Source organism: Lissotriton helveticus, chromosome 2_1 (assembly GCF_964261635.1).
Source record: "Lissotriton helveticus chromosome 2_1, aLisHel1.1, whole genome shotgun sequence".
NCBI lineage: Eukaryota > Metazoa > Chordata > Amphibia > Caudata > Salamandridae > Lissotriton > Lissotriton helveticus.
Genome location: NC_136059.1, coordinates 1,283,337,707 through 1,283,360,145, shown reverse-complemented (window position 1 = coordinate 1,283,360,145; position 22,439 = coordinate 1,283,337,707). Strand labels below are relative to the sequence as shown.

General features: G+C 46.5%; 1 protein-coding gene across 2 annotated transcripts in view; it reads left to right on the top strand.

Annotated features, from left to right (window-relative positions):
* SMARCAD1 (SNF2 related chromatin remodeling ATPase with DExD box 1) overlaps nt 1-22,439 on the top strand; it is an 809,617-nt gene that overhangs the window by 385,020 nt on the left and 402,158 nt on the right. For both annotated transcript variants that reach the window (XM_078676227.1, XM_078676228.1), the window contains exon 8: nt 4,928-5,012. In XM_078676227.1, coding sequence (XP_078532353.1) covers nt 4,928-5,012 — 85 coding nt within the window. The remainder of the gene's footprint in view (nt 1-4,927; nt 5,013-22,439) is intronic.

Here is a 22,439-nt window from a genome sequence, read left to right as displayed (position 1 = left end):
ACTTGGGGGGTATCTCTTCGTGCCAGCCACCAAGATCCACAATTAATGAAAAATGGGGTAACCCAAAAGGATCCGGACCTGGGTCTATTGCGGTAAGGAAAACAATGGTCCAGAACCTATTTCTTTCTGTTAACCAATTCAATCAGTAAATAATCATGCATTCTTAAATTCATGGGCGTTCCTTGTGTTCGCACCAAAGCAAAAATAAACTCAGTTGTTTAACCAAAACAAATATATCACTACAGCACCAATATTCCAAAAGAAGAGAGGAAAAACATCATTTTATTTCCTTATCTCTCACCATGAAATTGTTCTTATTTACAAGTTACACAATATATTGCAATAAAAGGTTGCCCAATAGGAGCGTGCACAAAAAGAAGTGATTGAAGAAAAGTGCAGTGAATCAAAGAAAAAGAAGAAATTCAAAGAAATATACAGAATATTTACATTGATTTCAATAATTATGGTATTTACAATTTCCATAACATTGTCACCTGGCCCATACACAGATAAACAATAACTAATCTCTAAGTTATGTCCACACAGCAGTCATGTCAATTGTGTGCACTTTTTGACTAGATGCTGGGTCCAAGGTGAATCTAATATTGTCAACATTTCGACTCGACTTAAAGGCGTCCGGTGAGTTAAACCTGGACCATGCGAGTCTTCATCAGGACGTTCAAAAGAACGGGCAACCAAGGGTTAAGGATGACCCCAAGGGTATGCAGGCTAGGCTGCTTATGTCTCGTACTCAATCAAGACTTCATCCTTATACTGAGGGTGAATCCAACATCCCTCAAGGTGTGGCAGTTTATATAGGCGTTCTCTTTTTATTCAACTCCTTTTTATCGTATGGCGATTCTTTCGTGATAGGACTCAGTGCCTCAGCGCTCCTGTCCTCCGTGGATCAGGTAGCAGAATCGCTGTCTGCTAACTAGTGCTCCGCAGATTAATCAATTTCACCGTCTCTCGCCACATCAAGGACAGCCGCCAAGATCCACAAGGCAGGGAACTGACTTCACAAGAGTTCTTTTGTTTTTATCCCCAATAGGAGGCAGTCCTAGCCACGCTCACTTGACAGATCTACTTAGTCCTTAACTAGCGATCCCTACTGGGGGTAAGGCACTCTCATCTGGTACCACAAAAATGTTGGGAGTAGTTGGTTCCGCCGGGTCAGATCCACGGTTGAGGGAGGATATCAGACAGTAAAGAGGAAGCAGCCCCGAGCGGCTGTCAGTCTTTTCACAGCGTGCCCACCTCCTCACTCCACAGCCTGGACTCCAGCTCCCTCTTGACCTGAAGACCACCTCTCCTCAGCTCTTTTCTCCCCCAAAATGGCCGCACAACATTCCGTCTTATATAGCCTGGGCCTAGAGTGTCTAGAGTGGACCAGAAGGTTCTGGAACTCCTCATAACAACCCTATGGCCTTAGGCTGTGAGGTAATCTGGGCAGTTGGCAGGCCACCATTTTGTGGGAGAGAACTTCCCTCCATTTTAAAGGAGCACCTGCGCCTCATTATTAGGAGGTGAAAATGAGGCGCCCAGAGACCTAGGGTCATCACCAAAAAAAAAAGATCAGTGCCCATCTGTTGCCTCCAACATGATTGAGATACTACTTCTTCCCCTTCCCACTCCATGCTTCTACCTCCATAACACTCTTGTTGCTGTTTCTGTTATATATTACACAAATAGGCCCAAAAGGTATTGGTGCACTTTAGTGATTTACCCAGAATCACAGGATTTTGCAGCGACGCTGAGACTCATACCCTTGGTCGAAAATAGCTCATACCATTATACCGCATCCTGTACCATTTCTTGTTTTTCCCTATTCCAAATCAAGACTGTGACACCTGTTCATGCCGATGCTTTATTATTGGGCTACCTCCGCGTGACTTTATGGCGATCAACGTCTCTGTCCAGCCTCGGAGGCAGGCTACTGGGTGATGGAGTGCTTCTCTCCCCTGGCGTCTAGTTTGTTGCTGGGAGGATAACGTTCAAAGATGCACCATCCAGAAGACTGCGTGCATCCCCCAGACCCATACCCCTTCCCACCACCAGTTTCTTGTCTGATGCCTGGTGTTCTTGACCAGTGCCAGCAAAATATCAAATGAATAGAAGCATGTGCCTATCAGAAAATAGTGCTATAGCTTTGCACAAACAATGGCTGTACAGCAGGCATAGTTTTGTGCCACAGGTCAAATAGTCTGTAATACATTGTTACCCAATGGAAAATTGTGTGGAAGAAGAAAGGATACATGCTTTAAATACTGTGCCAAGAAATTGATTACTCTGCAATGTTTCTTCTCCAGTCAATACCCCATTCTAATATTTTTGCTCAAAATTAAGTTACTGTCTGAATTGTGGCTGTCAGATACTTGTCCAAGTACAACACAGGAGAAGATGTGGCATAACGACCAGAGCTGCTGACTTTGACGCTGAGGTACCTGGTTTGAGTCTCGGTGTTTTGCCAACATCCTGTGATTCTGTGCAAATCACTTAATCCCCTGTACCTACAAAAAATGTACGTCATTGTGTAATGCAACTGGTGCTCATGTAAAGCGCTTCATTGCCTTCGGTTTTCAGTTCATGCTTCATAACACTGCAGGAAAAAAATACCAATATTTCTTAGATAGCTGTCTTTGCTGTACTTTTTGGAAATGGTGTACAGTATAGCCACCAGGCTACTCGTTTAATTAACGTTGGTTGTATTGGTACTGGTTTGAAAGGATATGTTTTTTAATAGTGATTAAACCTACCCATGCCATCATGCTTGTTGTTTCGGTGTACAGTCTTAAGAATGGCTATAAATACACTTTGCACGCACTCATGGTATGAATTGGTTCTTTAGGCAGTGCGTATCAGTGTGGTGCAAGATATGGTGCTATTGTAAGATCGGTGTTAGTCGAAGTAGGCCTCCATGCCATTTATGTAAAGAGTTCAGACATTCCTCGCATTATATGCTCGAATTTTTAATCACAAAAAAAGTTAAACTACAAGTCCCAGAATGCTATGTTCTGGTAGTGAGAAAGCCAGGACTGACATGTGGAGTGTCATATGAGATAATCCGCCTTGACAGCAGTGGAAGAAGTAGCCATTCTATGTGGCTATGTGCATTTTTTTCTATTTCAAACTCTTATTTCCATGCAAAACTCATCTCTCATCTCTTTATGCTTGACCGTTGTGAAGTATTTAGGGATGCAACTGGTGGAGAGACCTTGACGCTTTCTTCTCCAGCTACAACCACATTTTGAAGGGGTGAACTAACCAGAGCTGAGATTCGCCTCTGGAAAGTCTTCCAGAGACCTCCGGATCCCCAGTGATGCTTTGAACCAATTCTGTGCTTTGCTTTTACATATTGTTTTTGTTCTGTTTGTTGAACAGAGGCAAACCACGACTACAAGTCCCAGAATGCATTACGGATTGGAGCACTGAGAAAGTATTCAAGCTCCCTTAGTAGCATTAGCCTCTGGTACCATGCTATTCAGCCTCTCTACAGCTGTGGTCTAAATGTTTACTCATGTTTGTCAGGTGCAAAAGGCCATGGTCGTGCAAAATTGGACCATCTCCTGGTTGATTGTACTCTGCATAAAGAGCTGCAACACACTGGCAAAGAAACAACTTCCAGGGGGCTTGCAAGCTCATTCCACCAGAGCTAAGGCTGCTATCAATGCGGTAACAAGCAAAGTACCTGTCCTTGAAATGGCTATGTGATTGTCTGTACATATGTTAATGAAGTCCTTTTGCCTTGAAAGCCAGGTCAGTCTAGAGGGGCATTTTGCATCCTTAGTCCTGCAGGACAGTTCATAGACCCACCAGCTAGGGACGTACTGCTATGGTATATATTCATAATGTGAGGATTCTGCGGTTGTCCATCAGAAGAACAATATACTTACATTTGAAGACAATTTGTCTGGTGGATATTCTATCTAACCGGAGAATCCTCACCGACACGCCCGCCTCCTGATTTTCTAATCTGGGCTCTTTTTCCAATCCAAAAAGGTCCTAGCCTAAAGAACCACGCACAGACCATGCCAATCTCCTGGTAGGCTCTGCATGTTAGGGCTAAGAAAGCAACTGATGTCCGCTTTGCATGGGTGATACTTACATGCAGCTCCGATTGTCAATTCTGGAGCGTAACAGTGTTGTCGCGGAGCCGCACGACACCACCTACAACTGTGAAGTAGTACTGTTTTAAATGTTCTGGATCCAGTCTGACACCTGGGGAATATTAACAAGTTGAGGAATCTGTGTTTAGGTGGAGTATCCACCAGAATGTTAATTTCCGAAGGTAACTTGCTTATTTTTCATGTAATTTGCTGTGCTTTCTGTAGAGACATTTCCCCGTTTCTCATTATTACAGCAACATGCAAAAATACAAATTTGTGTCCGAACATCCCCTGACTTATGGGCATTGATCTCATTGTATGCTGGTATAGATATTAAGTAACTTTTCAAGATTATTTTTTCTGTGAATAAATCAAACATAGGGCCTGATTTAGATTTCAGCAAACGGGTTACTCCATCACAACGGTGACTGATATCCTGTCCGCCAAAATCTAATCCCATAGGAAATAATGGCATTTAGATTTCGGCAGATGAGATGTCAGTCACCATTGTGATGGTGTAATCCGGCCGCTGAAATTTAAATCAGGCCCATAGTCTTAGACAACTTTCAACACTTTGTGTTTGATGCTCATTGATGATGTCCAAATATGACTTTTGTGTACACAACTTGAATGCACATGCACACATAAACACACACACGTCACCTTCCAAGAGACGTGTATTGAAAAAATGCTTCAGAGATTGTTGTTACCCAGCCTAGAAAACTGTAAAAGATGATCCTGAATTTTCAAGTTTGTGGAGTTTTGAGGCTTCTGAATGCATTACATAAAAGATTATGTAAAACCGTTTCATCTTTTATTAGGAACTGAGAGAAGTTCTGCAGGAACATGACTGGTCTTTCTCTGAAGCTCTTGAGGCTCTGAAGTTGTTTGCAGAAGATGAAGAAGGTAATCCTTATTTCTCCATAATACATTAATCATATATATATATGGATCTATATATATATATATATATATATATGTATATATATTTATATATATATATTTTTTTTAATTTGATTTTTTATTTTAGTCCTCATTGTTGATCAGAGAGGTCTGGATCTCCGGGGTATTATTGACAGTCTCCCTCGCTCTCCCAAGACAATTGAGAGAGCCCAGGGGCCGAGTATACTCCACACCTCAGAGTCCTACGCCTTAAACGCAAATCTACTTGAAATTAGGAGTCCCAAGGGACTAGGTGATTGTCTTCAATCTATTGACCCCATTTATATATTCCCCATTCAATAAGGGGAGCTGCAAGCTTATCTAGAAGACAAACTGGTGTGCCAGGAGAGTTCCACATTGGGGCAGAGCTGTTGGAGTATGGTATTTCTAGAGTCCGTCTAATTTGGTAGCATATCTTACAGGCAGCCGCAAGTATCTTAACCTTGATCTTGAAATATTTGGGGTGGCCAAATTTATAGAGAAGAAAGTCCCTCTCTCATGGGGAGATAGCTTGTCAAACAGCGGGATAAAGGAGGATTTGTCCAAGAGTAATGCTCTTATATTCTTCAAGTAAAAGGGACAATAGCATTGAAAAAGATAGGGAGTTGCAATATCCCCATGCTCTTTCTTCCTCTGGAGTTTACTCCAGACAATTCTCACCACTTTAGCCCTCCATATGAAGCTACTCCGGTCTTACTGCAGCTTCTTAAACAATGCCGGTTTAAATTCTAGGGGAACTGCGTTGAAGATGGTGAATTTTGGGAAGATAGACGTTTTCAATAGGTTAGTTCTTCCTATAAATGAGAGCTGAAGGCCCCCATACTTTAAGTAGCTTTTTGGTCTCTGAGGCTACCATATCAAAATTGACCTGGGCCTTATTCTTCAGGTTTTGCACCACCTTTATTCTCACATATCTTATTTCTTGCTTTTCAAAGCACTAGTATGGTGATTGTTCCATTCCATGTTTTTGTTTTTCTGTTGGTTAACAAGGTAACCCGATACCTTCCCAAAGTCTTCTAAGATGTTTAAAATTGCCGGGAATGACGTTTCTAGGTCTCCTATATAAACCTTTAAATTGTCAGCGTACAGTCCTACTTTTTTCTCCCACCCATTAAAGACAAAGGGGATAATATCCTTACTTGCCCTTATCTTATTTGCCAAAGGCTCTATATGAAGATTAAAAAGCAGAGGTGAGAGCGGGCAACCCTGGCGGATCCCTCTTCTGATATTTATTTGCTTTGTAAGTTTCCCATTAACCAAAATCCTAGCCGTGGGATTTTTATAAAGAGCCTGACTGCCCCTAAAAAGGTATCTCCAGATCATATTGTTTAATTACCCTATACAGAAAGGGCCAGCTAACCCAATCAAAGGCTTTGGCTTCGTCAAAGGTAATAACTGTCAGTGGGATTCTATCCTTGTTAGCCAGTGGACTTATATTTTTGCCCAGAAATCAACATACAACTTGAGACCTAAATCGATGAGAAAATGATAGAACTTTACTTTAATGTTTCTCAGTTAAATGATAGGTTGAGATTTATTTAGATTTTTTGATATACTGAGTCATATTTACTTGAAGTAAAGGGTATTTTTTTTTTTTTTTAAACGCTTGAAGGATAGTGCATTTGATGGTTGGGAAGGCAGTAATAAAATTTGTAGCATAATTTGTTTTCTCAACTCCTGCAATAATTATGTACTTACAACATTTTATTTTGCAGCTGCACCATTTGTAATTCTACAGTGTTGGCGCTCTTTTAATAAAACAAAAAATATTTATGGTCGTCCAGCGTCTCCGGTGCAGACAGTTCACCATTTCTGGATCATATTTCAATCAAGCAATCAGTGGAATTGTAAGCGCGCTACTCACCTGTAAGGGTCTGAAGGCGGTGGGGGTGAGGGGGGGTGGGTGTGCATGTCTGTTAACCGAAGAGCCAGGTCTTGAGTCTTCCTGAAGGTGTTCAGGGAGGGGGCGCGTCTGATGTCTGCCGGTAGCTCGTTCCAGGTTTTGGCCGCAATGTAAGAGAAGGATCTTCCGCCTGCTCTGGCTCTGTGGATGCGCTGGGTTTCGACCCTAAGAGGTTGGAAGATCGGGCGTTTCTTTTGGGTACGTGGATGTTGATTGTCGTTGAGGTATTTCGGTCCATTAATGTGCAGGCATTTGTAGGCGTGGGTGAGGATTTTGAAGGTGACTTCTCCACGGGGAGCCAGTGGAGACTTCGTAGGTGTTGGCTGATGTTTTAGTGTCTAGGGGTTGCCGAGGACAAGTCTGGCGGCGGTGTTCTGTATGGTCTGGAGTTTGCGGAGTAGGGACCTGTTGATGCCGGCGTAGAGTGCTTTTCCATAGTCCAGTCTGCTGGTGATGAGTGCGTGGGTGACTGTCTTCCTTGACTCCAGGGGGGGATCCATTTGAAGGTCTTGCGAAGTATGCGTAGGGTGTTGAAGCAGCTGGATGTGACGGCGTTGACCAGTCGGTTCATGGTGAGTGAAGAGTCTAGTACGATGCAGAGGTTCTTGCGTGGTCTGATGGGGTAGGTGGGCTTCCGAGGGTGGTTGGCCACCAGGTTTTGTCCCATGCTAACGGGGTGGTTCCCAGGATGAGGAATTCTGTCTTCTCGGCGTTGAGTCTATCCAAACTGCGACGTCTTGCATTCCTTTCTGGTAGTGGAGTTTGGCAGTAGTGGAGTCTCTGGTGAGGGAGAGGATAAGCTGGGTGTTGTAGGTGTAGGATACGATGTTGAAGCCGTGTTGTCGGACGATGGCTACGAGGGGGACCATGTAGATGTTGAAGAGGGTCGGGCTCAGTGATGACCCCTGTGGGACTCCGCAGGTGATTTCCGTGGGGTGGGAGAGGAAGGGTGGAAATCTTATTCTCTGGCTTCTTCCGGTGAGGCACAATCTGATGCAGTCCGGGGCCGTTCCTTGTATGCAGGTGTCGTGCAGTCTGGTGACTAGTGTGCGGTGAGAGACTGTGTCAAAGGCTGCTGACAGGTCGAGTAGGATGAGGGCTGCAGAGTGGCCTTTGTCTAGGAGGGTGCAGTAGCGGCAACTAGGGCTGTCTCAGTGCTGTGGTTGCTTTGGAATCCGGATTGGGACGGATCGAGGATGGAGTTCTCTTGGATGAATCGTGTCCGTTCCTTGTTGACCGTTTTCTCTGCTACTTTGGCTGCGAAGGGGAGAAGCGAGAAGGGCCGGTAGTTCTTAAGGTCGGTGGGGTCCGCTGTGGGCTTCTTGAGCAGGGGCCTTTCTTCTGCCCATTTCCAGTCGTCTGGGATGGTGCCTGTTTTGAAGGTGGTGTTGATGGTGCGTTGCAGTTCGGGTACAATGGCGGCTGCGGCTCTGGGGTAGATGTGAGGAGGGCAGGGGCCGGTGGGGGCCCCTGAGTGGATGCCTTTGATGGTCGAGGTGGTATCTTAGGTCGTGATCGGTATCGAGTTGGAGTTGGAGATGGTGGGTTGGCTAAAGCCCCTGGGGGTTGGGGGGCTGGCTGTGGCGTCTGGAGGGTGGTCGACAAAGTTGTCGTAGATGGCTTTGATCTTGTGGTGGAAGTAGGTTCCAAGCTTGTCGAAGAAGTCTTGGGATGGGATGATGTCTGCGGTTTTGCTGCGTGGGTTGGTGAATTCCTGAATGACACTAAAGAGTTCCCTGGAGTTGGTGGAGTTGGCGAAGATTTTTTTGTGGATGAAAGTTCCTCTTGGTGGTTCTGATTTGGTTGTGGTAGTTTGTCATGGCGTCTTTGTAGGTGGAGTAGTTTTCGGTTGTCCTGGTGTTTCTCCAATTCTTCTCCAGGTGCCTGCAGGTGCGCCTGGCTGCTTGGAGAGTGGTGGTGCTCCAGGCGGCTCTCCAGGGGCGCTGTTTGTCGGGGTTGGATATCAGGCTTAGCTCATCTGCCCAGTTGGAGATCCAAGTGTTGAGTTCTCTGGCTGCAATGTTTGCGTCGGATGTCTTAGGTGAGGGTGGAGTTGAGTTGCTCGTCGGTGACCTTGCTCCAGTTCCTCCGTGGTGGGCCTGGGGCTATGTGTACACAGTGGTGGTCGGTCCGTGGTGATTGCGTTGTGTGGCTGAAGTGGACAATGTTTCCTGTGGCGAAGATGGGGTCGAGGGTGTGTCCGGGTCTATGGGTTGGTGTGGTGACTAGTTGTTTAAGTTCGATGTTGGCGAGGTTGTCATGTAGGATGGTGGAGTTGGGGTCGCTGGGGTTGTCGAGGTGGAAGTTCAGGTCTCCAATGAGTATGTAGTTTGCTGATGCGACGGCGTGGGATGCGATGAAGTCGGTGATGGAGGTGGCGAAGGGTGTTCGGGGGCCGGGGTGTCTGTAGACGAGGGTTCCTCTAAGTGTGGCGTTGGGGGTGGTCTAGATGTGGAAATGCAGGTGTTCGGCTGAGGGGAAGGTTTTACTGGAAATGGTGAGGCGGAGGGTGCTCTTGTGGGCGATGGCGAGGCCCTCTCCCGGGTGGTTGGGGTGGTCCTTCCTCTGGATCTTGTATCCGTCTGGGATAGCGATGTTGATGTCTGGAGCGGAGGCGGCGTTGGTCCACGTCTCAGTGAGGAAGGTGATGTTGGGCGAGAGGGCGTAGAGTAGGCCCCAGATTTCCATGGCGTGCTTGTGTACGGAGTGTACGTTGAGGAGGCTGCATCTTAGGGTGTCGACGGTGTTGGAGGCCGGGGTTGTTGTGAGGGTCTGGCGGCAGTGGAGGCAGGAGAACTGGCCATGGGTCTTGTTTGATGAGGCCTGTTGGCAGTCTCTGAGTCTTCCAGTGTTGAGTGTGAGGAGGGTGGTGGTGTCGTAGCGATAGATGGTCTGAGATCCTGGGTTCTTGGCGCTGGCCGCGGACGGACGCTGATGGGCTTGCCTTAGGTGCGCATTCAGCTGCCATTAAGTAGGGGAGGAGGAGGGACGTGCAGCTGGGAGGTGGGGGAGGGGTCACGGGGCAGAGGCGGTGGCGGTGGGAAAAATGGTGTGAGAAGAAGGCAACGAAGCAAGAACGGAAAGGCAGAACAAATGAGAAAATTGGCAAAAGCAAGAAACCAAATAACCGTGAATGGCACAGGGCACACTGTTAGACACGAAATAACAGTTCTGTAGTAGGGGATCTCTGTTATAGTCTTAATGTTGTGAATAGTCAGCCCATGTGCGTGGAACCCGGAGCAATCGAAATAGTCTCTTACGTTGTCTTATTCTGCAGTCCTGCATAGACACTTAAGGGAAAATCAAAGACAAATAATGCAGCCTAAAACTTCAAGGCTACCTTGGCAAGCACTTCATCTCGAAGTGAAAAAGATAGCCAAATAATATTAAATGTAACACACTTTAAGTTCCACACTCAGAGAAACTCCCCTTCACAAAAATCCTTTGCAATGATAGAGAGGAAGGGTTGGACAGACAAGCCCCTTAGGCTGCCATTATGTGTCTGGAAAAGGGATACCGTGCCTTTAAGGAACTCTCCAGAGACCCTCGGTATCCCAAGATGCACAGCCAAATGTCTTTCAGTTCTTTTTTCCGGCTCCTGCTAGCAGGACCCTGGAGCATTGAGCTCTACCCTTTTGGGTATTACTTCAATTTTTGGAATTTTTCCAGAGTTTTGAGTGTTTCACTCGACGTCTATGGTCTTCCTCTTCCAGTTGCTGTGTTTATTAACCAGTTTTGCTACCTCTTTCTTGTCGAAATGCCAGCTTTATTCGACAAGTGCCCTGAGTGTGGTAGGAAGAAGGCTAAGTCTGACCCCCACAGAGTATGTATACTCTGCCTCCCTTCCACCCATGTCCCTGACTCGTGTGATATCTGTCACTCTTTCTCCAGAAGGACCCTCGTGGCAGGGCGAAGATTTGTCTCCAAGGCCTGGAGCAGAGGAGACATCAAGAGACAGGTGGGACTTCTGGGCATGGAGGGACTCTGTCATCGTCCTCTGCCCGTGTATCGGCCTCTGGGGGGCTCCCCAGTCAAGAAAAGGCCCAGAAAAGGCACCGGTCCCGGTCGACGTCGATGGCTTCGGCGTCGAGCGGTATGACCACAATATGTTTCCCGTAGACCCAGGACTCTGGGTCGAAGCGACGTCGATGTTCAACGTCGATGGGTAGGACGTCGAGACCTCGGACGAGGTAGATGTCGAGGACTTTACCGGCATCGACACACCATCGACGTCATGATGTGTCCCGAAGGCGCTCGCCGTTGAGGCGACACCGCCATTTGCCATTGACGCGAAGATCGACGTCAAGGAAAGGTAAATCGACGTCGAGGCGTAGATATTCGATGTCTAAGAGTTCGTCGACGTCTAGAAGATCGACGTCGAGGGATGAGAAGTCTAAGAGGTCGTCGTCAAGGAAGGAAACATCAACGTCAAAGAGGAAGTCGAGGCCCAGGACGGTGTGTAGTGCCTCTGTGGTTAGTGTTTCATCTTCTTCTGCGAGTCCTCAGTCGCGGCGACGCCAGCACTCATCTGCAGAGAGGTCTGCCTCCAGAGCATCCACCTCGAGGCCTGCTCGTAAGAAGAGGAGAGTGCGTGAGTCGCCGGAATCTGATTATTCACGGATCTATTCGCCATCAAGGCCCAGGACACCTACGCCTCCTCCTCGGAAACCAACCTCCTCCTCAGCCTCCTCCTCCACCGCCTCCCCGGCCTCCACAGCCACAACCTGGGGTTCCGTCTCAGCCTCCTCCGCTTCCGCAGCCTCCGAGGCCGGCAGTTCCTGTGATGCCCAGAAAGCCAAGGTCAAGATCCAGAGGGAGGCATCACTCTCGCAGTGAGCGTAGATCCTCGACGAGGTCACGTCATCGTCGGAGGGAAAGGTCACGGTCCCGATGCACAGACTCGTCCAGTGATAAGAGGTATTCTCCCACTTTATCTGACTCTCCTCCTACGAGAGTGTCGCCTGTGAATTACATTGTGACATTCCAGGATGTGCTGCTGAGGTGGGCAGCGAAGTTAGGGATTACATTGACGGTGCCCACTCCTTCCACCTCTGTGATCTTCGAAACATTACAACGCAGACATCTCTCTCATCCTTTGCTGCCTTTGGTGCGAGGACTGGAGGAACCGGCCATGGAACTGTTTCTAACGCCAGCCTCTGTGAAGTCGGCGCCATCTCGACTTCAAAAGAAGTACAGGCCCCTGGAATCTGATCCGGCGTTCTTGAGATCAGATCTTGTCCCGGATTCTGTAACTGTAACTGCGGCTTAGAAGCAGCATTCAACTGCCCCTTCGTCTACGGTCCCTCTGGACAAGGAGAGCCGTCAAATGGACCGAAAGTCTGCAGTACGGCTGCCACCTTGATGAAAGCGGCGAGTGCCTCGGCGCTCTTGGGTCGCTATGACCGCTCGTTGTGGGAGTCCCTGCAACAGTTCATTGAGCTCCTCCCGAGGGATAGGCGAGAGGACTTCCAGGAGATTTTGAACAAGGGCATGATGGTCTCAGACCAAGTCATCAGTTCGGTGGCAGACGCCTCTCTCCTGGCTGTTCATGGGTACTGCCATGGCATCAATTTGAGACATCATTCATGGTTGCGCCTTACCTCTCTTAAGGCAGAGGCACAACAGAGTATCGCAAATTTGCCGTTCTCTGGATCTACCCTCTTCGGGACGCATGCGGATGAGTAAATGGCCTGCATGAAGGCAGAAGTTGAGACGCTGAAGGCTGTTGGTTTGGAGAAACCAAAGGAGCAGCGGAAGTCCTTCCCTCCTTTCCAGAGGCAGTACTCTTCCCAGAGGCGTTTGCAAGGCCGCCAAGTTGGCCAGCAGCAACAACAGCAGCAGCAATACCAGCGACTGCCCTTCCAGAAGCGTCAGAGGGGCAGAGGCGGCCAGCAGTCCTCGGCGAATAAGGGCCCGGCCGGGTCTAAGCGCTGAGGTGTTACTTCCCCCTCGTCCGTTACCCGCTCGGTGGGGGGGAAGCATACAAAATTACTTGGCAGAGTGGATAAAAATTTCTCAGGACAAGTGGGTGCTGAATATTGTTTGCAATGGATACAGTCTTCGTTTTGTCAGCCCTCCTCCAGCAATTCCACTGGTTTGTTCGCAATACCAGCTGCGCAAACTTCAAGCGGAGGCCGAGCAAACAAATGGATTCACAGGGAGAAATTTTGCATGCTAACTTTGCACCAGATTTATCCTCCGCTGCAAAGAGGAGATTGGCTTTGCGCAATAGATCTGCAGGATGCATACTTCCATGTGCCCATTGCACGGAAACACCGGAAGTTCCTGCTCTTTCTAGTCTGCACCAATCACTATCAGTACACCATACTACCATTTGGACTGAAGTCTGCACCCAGGACTTTTTCAAAGTGCATGGCAGTGGTAGCAGCTCATCTGAGAAAGAACAAGGTGTGTGTCTACCCGTACCTGGACGACTGGTTGATCAAAGCCTCCACCTTCCAGGAAGCGCAATTGCACTTCAACAGGACGGCCGTTCTGTTGAACCAGTTGGGTTTGCACATCAACATGTTCAAGTCCAGTCCGACTCCTGTCCAGTGCCTGCAGTACTTGGGAGCCTCCATCAATGCTCTCTCAGCAATCGTGTCACCTTCGGAGGAGCGACGCTTCTCAATCCTTCAGAAGGCTCAGGCTCTCATGTCCGTTCCATCTACAACAGTGAGGACGGTGTCTTCTCTTCTGGGGTCGATGGCCTCTTGCATCTTCCTCATGCCACATGCCTGCCTCCACATGCGGCCTCTGCAGGAATGTCTGGATGATCAGTGGGACCAGAAACGAGGGAGCTGGGACGACAGGATTCAACTGTCGCTACACGCTCAACAGTCCCTGAGATGGTGGTGCTCAGCAGATAATCTCCTCAAGGAGGTTCCATTCCACAAGGACATTCCCGTTCGAACTGTCGTGACGGATGCTTCTCTCCGTGGCTGTGGAGCGCATTCGGACCATCTACAGGTCCAAGGAACGTGGTCCCAGGCGGAATCCACGTATCACATCAATTTTCTGGAACTCAGAGCTGTTCACTTGGTGCTGAAGGCCTTTCATCCGTCCTTCCGGACCAACTCCTTGCTTGTACAGATGGACAATACGACCACGATGTATTACCTCAACAAGCAAGGGAGCTCTAGATCGCGCACACTGTCACAAGAAGCTCAGGCGATCTGGCACTGGCTGCTTGCCAGAGGACTGACGAGAACCGCTACCCATCTGCCGGGTGTGCAGAATGCTCAGGCGGACGCACTCAGCAGGCTGGTCCAAGAAAACCACGAGTGGGTTCTAAACAACGAGGTGCTAGGAAACATCTTCGACAGGTGGGGCACTCCAGGAATAGATCTGTTTGCCACCGCCGAAAACAGAAAATGCTGAGACTTCGCCTCCAGGTTTTACCAACCAGGGACTCTGGGGAATGCACTATGGATCAGCTGGTCGAACAGCTTTCTGTACGCTTTTCCACCCATTCCCCTGATTCCGGCAGTACTCATCAAGCTGTCTCAGTCCAGAGCACAAATGATCCTCATTGCTCCGGCCGGAGTAGCCTAGGCAGTGGTGGTTCACGGACCTGCTCCACCGGTCTCTCCAACCACACCTGCGGCTGCCGTGTCGGCCGGACCTTCTCACGAAGTTCGGGGGGCAGATGGTGCACCCCAACCTCTCAACGTTGAGTTTGGCGGCATGGCTCCTGAGATAGTGCAATATGGACAACTGAATTTGCCTGACATTTGCATGGATATGCTCAAGGAGGCCAAGAGGCCTTCCACAAAGACTTCTTATGCCTACAAGTGGAAGAGGTTCTGCATCTGGTGCACGTCCAAGAACTATGATCCTACCACCTGCAAGGAAGATGTCATCCTTCCATAACTCTTGAATTTGTCTCAATCTGGCCTAAATTTCCATTCTATTAAGGTTCACATCGCAGCATTAACTGCATATAGGAAATGCCCTTCACAAACATCCTTCTTCCAGATTCCTGTAATTAAAGATTTCTTGGAGAGATTGAAGAAAGTGTTTCCCCGTGTTAGGCGTCCTTCGCCTTCCTGGGAGCTGAATGTGGTGCTATCTCGCTTGATGAAGGAACCTTTTGAACCTATTCATAAGGCTTCTCTACAGCATCTGTCCTGGAAGGCGGCCTTCCTTGTGGCTATTACATCGGCCCGCAGGGTGAGTGAAATCCAGGCCTTGTGTTGCCAAGAACCTTACACTGTATTACATGCTTCTAAGGTAGTGATGCAAACTCACCCTAAGTTCCTCCCTAAAGTGATTTCTGATTTCCATGTTTATCAGACGATAACTTTACCTACGTTTTTTCAACATCTTTCCACTCCAGCGTAGAGGTCTCTTCATTCCCTGGATGTAAGAAGAGTGTTGAAATTCTACTTGGATAAGACCAAAGACATACGTAGGTCAGACCAATTGTTTGTCAATTATGGATCGGTCAGGACTGGTCTTGCCACCTCAAAACAGTCCATCTCTAGGTGGATTGTGTCCTGTATCCAGTTATGTTACCAAAAGGCTAACAAAACCTTAGGGGGTAAGCCCAAGACTGATTCCACCAAAGGCAAAGCGGCTACAAATGCTTTGCTACGTAATGTTCCCATTGCAGATATCTGTAGGGCTGCCACTTGGAAGTCGGTCCATACCTTTGCTAAGCACTACTGTCTGGACTCTGATGCCAGAGCAGACGCTCTGGTTGGGTAGGCTTCGTTGAGAAATCTGTTTGCACAGTAGTGGTTTTGTCTGTTTCCTCAACCACTGGTTTGGTTTGTTGGGATGGGCTTGCCATTCTATTCACAAGATTATGACTATACACAGAGATCCCCAACTACAGAAGGAGGATTTTCTTACCTGTAACTCCAGTTCTGTAGTTGGGGTATCTCTGTTATAGTCATAAGCGCCCGCCCTCTTCCCCGGTGGGTGAAGAGATAATGTACTGTATGCTACAGTCCTGGCTTTAAACACCTTCAAAAAGAACTGAAAGTAAAAGGCCTTTGGCTGTGCATCCTGGGATACCGAGCGTCTCTGGAGAGTTCCTTAAAGGCACGGTATCCCTTTTCCAGACACATAATGGCAGCCTAAGGGGCTTGTCTGTCCAACCCTTCCTCTCCATCATTACAAAGGATTTTTGTGAAGGGGAGTTTCTCTGAGTGTGGAACTTAACAAAGTGTGTTAAATTGAATGTTATTTGGCTATCTTTTTCACTTCAAGATGAAGTGCTGGCCAATGTAGCCTTGTAGTTTTAGGCTGCATTATTTGTCTTTGATTTTCTCTTAAGTGTCTATGCAGGACTGCAGAAGAAGACAACTTAAGAGACTATTTAGATTTCTCCGGGGTCCATGCACATGGGCGGGACTATTCACAAGATTATGACTATAACAGAGATACCCCTTCTACAGAACTGGAGTTACAGGTAAGAAACTACTCCTAATGCAGGACATGAGAATGTGCAAGAGGCACATTAGCGAGTGATGATCACTGCGAGGGGCACGAGGCATATTGGTCTCGAACCCTACCTGGGAGGAGCACGGGGATCTGCGGCAGCACAGAGCACAGCGGAGTTGTGGGGGAGAGAGTAGACCTCCGACCGAGGAACAGAGGACTTAATTACATAACTACCAGGTTTCTTAGGGTCATGCATGACTACGTGCTTCTGGCTATGCTTTTTGCAGTTTTCTGGAACTTGTTTTCCTGTTTATTACAAAGGGATAGACCAGGCAAGTCTCAGAATGGAAAGAAAAAAACGAGTGGGGCGTCTAGTGACAGATGGACCTGGGAACCATCATTATCAGGCAGTTTTATAATCTAATCACTACATCCTCTGATCTATTGAAGAGGTGCTAAGACTTCTTATTGCAGCGATTTAAAATATGTTTAAAATATGGTTGATTAACAAAGAAAAGTCATAGTGCACCAAGAGTCCTCTGTGTCTTGAAAATGAATTGCTAATTCCTTTGAGGCGATATCCTGCAATACAGCATATAGATGACATTGCAAGTATTTTTTGTTTGTTCAATTCTCAGAAAAATATTTGCATTTCATTTTACCCAGTTTGTTTTCCATACAACAAGGGGCTTTACATATTTATTTGCACAAATGTTTTTTTTTAACCAAAATTAAGCACAACAGACACATGTTTCGGAGTCCTACGTTTTATTAGAATAGCAATCCAAATCCGATATCGTTATGAGTATGTAACCTTTTAACAACTATTTAGTCTTATTGATGTTTTGCTTTTTCATACTATTTTTTTAAATGTTTTAATATCTGTAAACTTTAAACTTCTTCAATGTTTAAATATATCTGTTTTATGTTCATATCTGAGATGCTTTTACATGATTTTGTGTGGCAAATTAGCCGCAATAAAGGTGTTTGACTAGTGAATGTGTGTGTCTGTGTGTGTGTGTGTGTGTATATATATATATATATGTGTATATATATATGTATATGTATATGTATATATATATATATATATATATGTGTATATATATATAAACACATACACACATACACACATACACACATGCCTAAGGAAGATCTTCGTTAACATTAGGAGGCTCAGTGGGAAGGTCGAAACAAATCGTCATACAAAAAAGAAAAGAAGGCCAAGGGAAGGTCTGGGAGAACAGTTACATCCCCTACCAACAAAAAGTAAAAGCACTTGGTGAACCTCGACCACTGGGGGCCCCATGGTACCCATAGGACCAACAGTTTGAGGGAAAACAATATATCCACAATGAGATGGATTGTGTAATAACACTTTCATTGTTTTTGTTGGACACTTGATCTACGTTAGACGCTTAGCTATGTGGATACATACAAGTTAATTTTCATGATTTTTAGTAATGTTTAATTGACTGTATATCTCAAGTGGCACTGTGGTCGTGTTTTATAAATGTTGATAATTTAAATTTTTTATCTTACACTGTATGGAAAATGTACGTAATGCCTTGATATAAGAAAAAGGAGATCCACAAAAAGGTATTTTTGTTACAGAACTTTTTATTGTTTAACTTTCTATAGTATACGTTCCAGTACTCTATAAAGGATAAATCTATGTAGAACATCAACACCAAAAACAGTGACAAGTGAGGAGTAGCAAGGTAAACAAAACGAGGAAACCTGAGGCCTTCAGCGGCCAGTGAGACACGGAATCTTGACGTGTCTTTATAATTGTAACAGACATTATTCTATGGTGTAGGAGTTATCATTTTGAATAATAAATTTGATTGATTTTGCCCCCCACTACCTCAAGTGGATCACTCCCCTTAACAATAGACACACTTAAAACCTTTATGAGCTTTGTGAGAGGACATGTTAGGATTCCAGTATGGGAAGGTGAAGAGGCACCACCTGAGAGTACTCCAGCAAGTTATATGTCGACGAATGTGGGGTTCGTCAGTGGTGCAAGATTACTGAAAATGAGGGTTCACTTAAATTTCGCCAACATGGTACATTTAATTTAAGTGTCATGAACTACATGGGATGAAACCAGCCCCAAAACCCACAAAGTATGGGGAGAGAGGGGGAGAGGGGAGAGGAGAGGGGAGAGGGGAGAGGAGAGGGGAGAGGAGAGGGGAGAGGAGAGGGGAGAGGAGAGGGGAGAGGGGAGAGGAGAGGGGAGAGGAGAGGGGAGAGGAGAGGAGAGGGGAGAGGAGAGGGGAGAGGAGAGGGAGAGGAGAGGGGAGAGGAGAGGAGAGGGAGAGGGGAGGAGAGAGGAGGGGAGAGGGGAGGGGGAGGGGAGGGGAGAGGGGAGAGGAGAGGGAGAGGGAAGGAGGGGAGGGGAGGGGAGAGGAGAGGGGAGAGGAGAGGGGAGAGGAGAGGGGAGAGGAGAGGGGAGAGAGGAGAGGGGAGAGGAGAGGGGAGAGGAGAGGGGAGAGGAGAGGGGAGAGGAGAGGGGAGAGGAGAGGGAGAGGGAGAGGGGAGAGGAGGAGGAGGGGAGAGGAGAGGAGAGGGAGAGGAGGAGGGAGAGGAGGAGGAGAGAGAGGGGAGAGGAGGAGGAGAGAGAGAGAGAGGGGAGAGAGAGAGAGAGAGAGGGGGGAGAGAGAGAGAGAGAGAGGGGAGAGAGAGAGAGAGAGGGGGAGAGAGGGGAGAGAGCGAGAGAGGGGGAGAGAGAGAGAGAGAGGGGGAGAGAGCGCGAGAGAGGGGGAGAGAGCGCGAGAGAGGGGGAGAGAGCGAGAGAGAGGGGGAGAGAGCGAGAGAGAGGGGGAGAGAGCGAGAGAGAGGGGGAGAGAGCGAGAGAGAGGGGGAGAGAGCGAGAGAGAGGGGGAGAGAGCGAGAGAGAGGGGGAGAGAGCGAGAGAGAGGGGGAGAGAGCGAGAGAGAGGGGGAGAGAGAGAGAGAGAGAGAGAGAGAGGAGAGAGACACAGACACACCCCACAATAAAGCTAAAAGATGTGCAAAATGAGCAGATGCTCAATGGGATGAAGGATAATCTACGAGGCTGTACCCATGGAGAAGACTTTAAAAACATAAGAGACAAGGAAACGATGACGAGGGAACTGCAAAGAAATCTAACATGGATAGTGAGTCAAGGGATAACATTTTCAATACATTATTGGCTGCGCGTCCACCACCATATGTGGCCCCTACTATAAATAATGAGTGCATTGACTTATGGTGCTACAGTGGCTACAGCCCCAGTCGATCCAAATGTGATTCAATTCGAGAGACCACTGCAGGTGACACAGCTTGTTGTACATGCAACCTTTTATATCAAATATTGTGCCTGCACGAGTTGAGACTGTTCCCACAGTAATACATCTAGGTGTTACTGTTGTGAAAATATCAGTGCCAGTTTTTAGAATAATAACTGCTCAACCTTTAAAGATTTGAACGACTACTGCACCTATAAATATTGTCCCGAATAAAGTGGTTCAAGGAGCGGTTGGAGGAGCAGCTGAAATGGGGTATATCCCTACATCACAGAATTCAGACTGTTGCCCGGACACCACCGCAGACATTGAGAGAAGGGAGAAGGATTGCTTTTATGACACAAGTAGCACAGGGAGAGACACATTTATTTGAAGATTACATTTTTCCACCATTGTTTGAAGAAACCAAAGGAAATGAAAAGACCGGGAGTGAAGAACATCAAGCTACCCCAGAATCTCAGGGAGAGACCACTAAATGTTCCAAAGTTAAAGGTTGAATTGGAGGAATTCTTTGGGGGTTGTTTGGACACTGGCCATGTGTATTGGTATCAAGAGAATGAACTGATTTATCGGACTAAAGGGATTCCAAGATGTGCAGCAGCTAAGATGAATTAACTGATTTGACACGAAACCATGAGATTGATATTTCAAAAGTGTCCTGTTACAGAGAACTTTCAGGGTACAATTAGATGATGAAACAATTGAAACAATGAGTTCTTCAGGAATGCGATTACACATTACGGAGTTAGTGAAATGCATCCATGAAGAGAGAGAATTTGAGAGCAAATTCGCAAAGACACTGGAAAAGAAAAATAGACAATTTGATGCGGCTGCAGCAAATATTAAGCCACCATCAGGTCTCCCTAATGAAGAAGAAGCTTTAATTTTGCCAATGAGGGAGAGATACCAGGTGGAGGGTATGTACGTATAGCATGAAATAGAGTAGAAGTTGCAACATTTTTAAACCATTTTCCTAAGTTGAGGGAAAATCCCATGCAATGGTACATACTAGTTGACAGACTTGTGAAGATTTTGAAAGTACTGTGGACTGATGTGAATGTCTTCGATACTGTGGTACCCAGTGATTTGTGGACTGAGTGTAAAATAGCTGTATGATGGCCAAGTTCAGAACCTCTGAGATGAGCGTACTCATGACCCTCTCCTTCAGTGATTACAAGGTATGAATGGGTGACTATTTACTTGAAGGGAAAAGTTCCAGACAAAGATATTGATTGATTGAAGATAAATCGTACTTCCCAAGAAGCAGAAGAGTCAGTGCATACTTTTTATGAGCAATTGCTTCAGGTGTTTAAGCAACACACTGAAGAGGAGAATTCTGAGAAAAGTGATATGAGTTATTTTTTCACAGTTTGTTCTTGGGTTGACACCAGCGATTGGTATGCACGTACAGCAGCTTGTGATTTGATTGCTAACAAAACCCTTAGATGAGATCCTGAGATATTACAAATATTGTAGTGATGAACAAGAGATGAAATGGAAAAGCCTCAAGTAGAAGTTCATGCTTGCCCAGACAAGGTTCGCTCAGAGAGGTTTTCACAATCAGTTGTTTGCAGGAAACCAGAGTGGGATGCAAGGTGTTGGTTCACAAGCTGGAGCTCAAGCTGCGCAAGCATGAGTTTGTGTTTCACAGGGTAGAGGCAGAAGTGTTCCGATCAATCCGAATTCTGGTGTCAATGTTGCGATATTGAAGAGGTCGACCTCTTGTCATTTTTATAACAACATTGGGCTTAGGAAGAGGGAGGGTAGACTAAATGCGCATCGAGTGAGTAGAGGTAGGCAAATGCAAGGAGGAAAAAGTGCATTTACAGAACGTACCAGTTCAGCAAGTGCCATTGCAGACACAGTTCCAACGATGCTGGTTTCACAAGCTCTGGTGGCCCCACAGATTATGGGAACCCCTAGAATTAATGTGAATCAGATGCCGAATGAATATCCAGTTGCATTTCAAAATCGGAACAAGAACCCATTTCAACAGTACCCCATGCTAGACAATGAACATTTCGGCTCTGATAATTCCCAGAAATGATGCGTGAGGGGGGGAGGAAGATTGTGCACTTGGCGCAGTTTTGGAGCTAGACCAGAGTTGACATTTTGTAGAAGGAGAAGTTAATGGCCACCAAGTGTCATTTTTGATTGTCACAGGAGCTACCCATTCCACTGTTAGAACAGCGGAAGTCCCAGACCTACTCCTCTCGGGAAAGAAGAACCAAGTTGTATGAGTTACCAATAAACAGATAACCAACCCAGTTTCTGAAATGGTCCTTGTAAAAATAGGTTCATTAGCTGAAAACCATCAATTTGTTGTTTTTGATTCCAGTCCTGTAAATCTTTTAGGGAGAGACTTAATGTGCAAGTTAATTTGCACTATTTACTTTACACCAGAGGATGCCAAATTTCAAATGGATGATGATGATCAATTTAAAATTGCTTGACAAACCTCTTTAGGATTGTATCCAGTGAGGACAGTAGACGATTTACTTCCTGATTTAAAAGACCGTGAACCCAGAATTATGGGAATTAACAGGGAAAGATATCGGACTAATCAAAAATTTAGAACCAGTCCAAATCATGGTAGAACCCAATGTTGTATATTGGAGAGCACCACTGTATAATTTGACCCCAGAGACATTGGCAAGATTAATGTCTGCAATTACAGGCATGTTGAGAAAAGGGATGCAAAGTTAAATTGTTGGATGCCCTTGCAACACTCTGGTCATGGGTTTATGGAAACCCAATGGTAAATATTGGAGTGTGCAAGACCTTCGATAGATTAACAGCATTGCTGTTCCATCTTGTCCCATGGTACTGA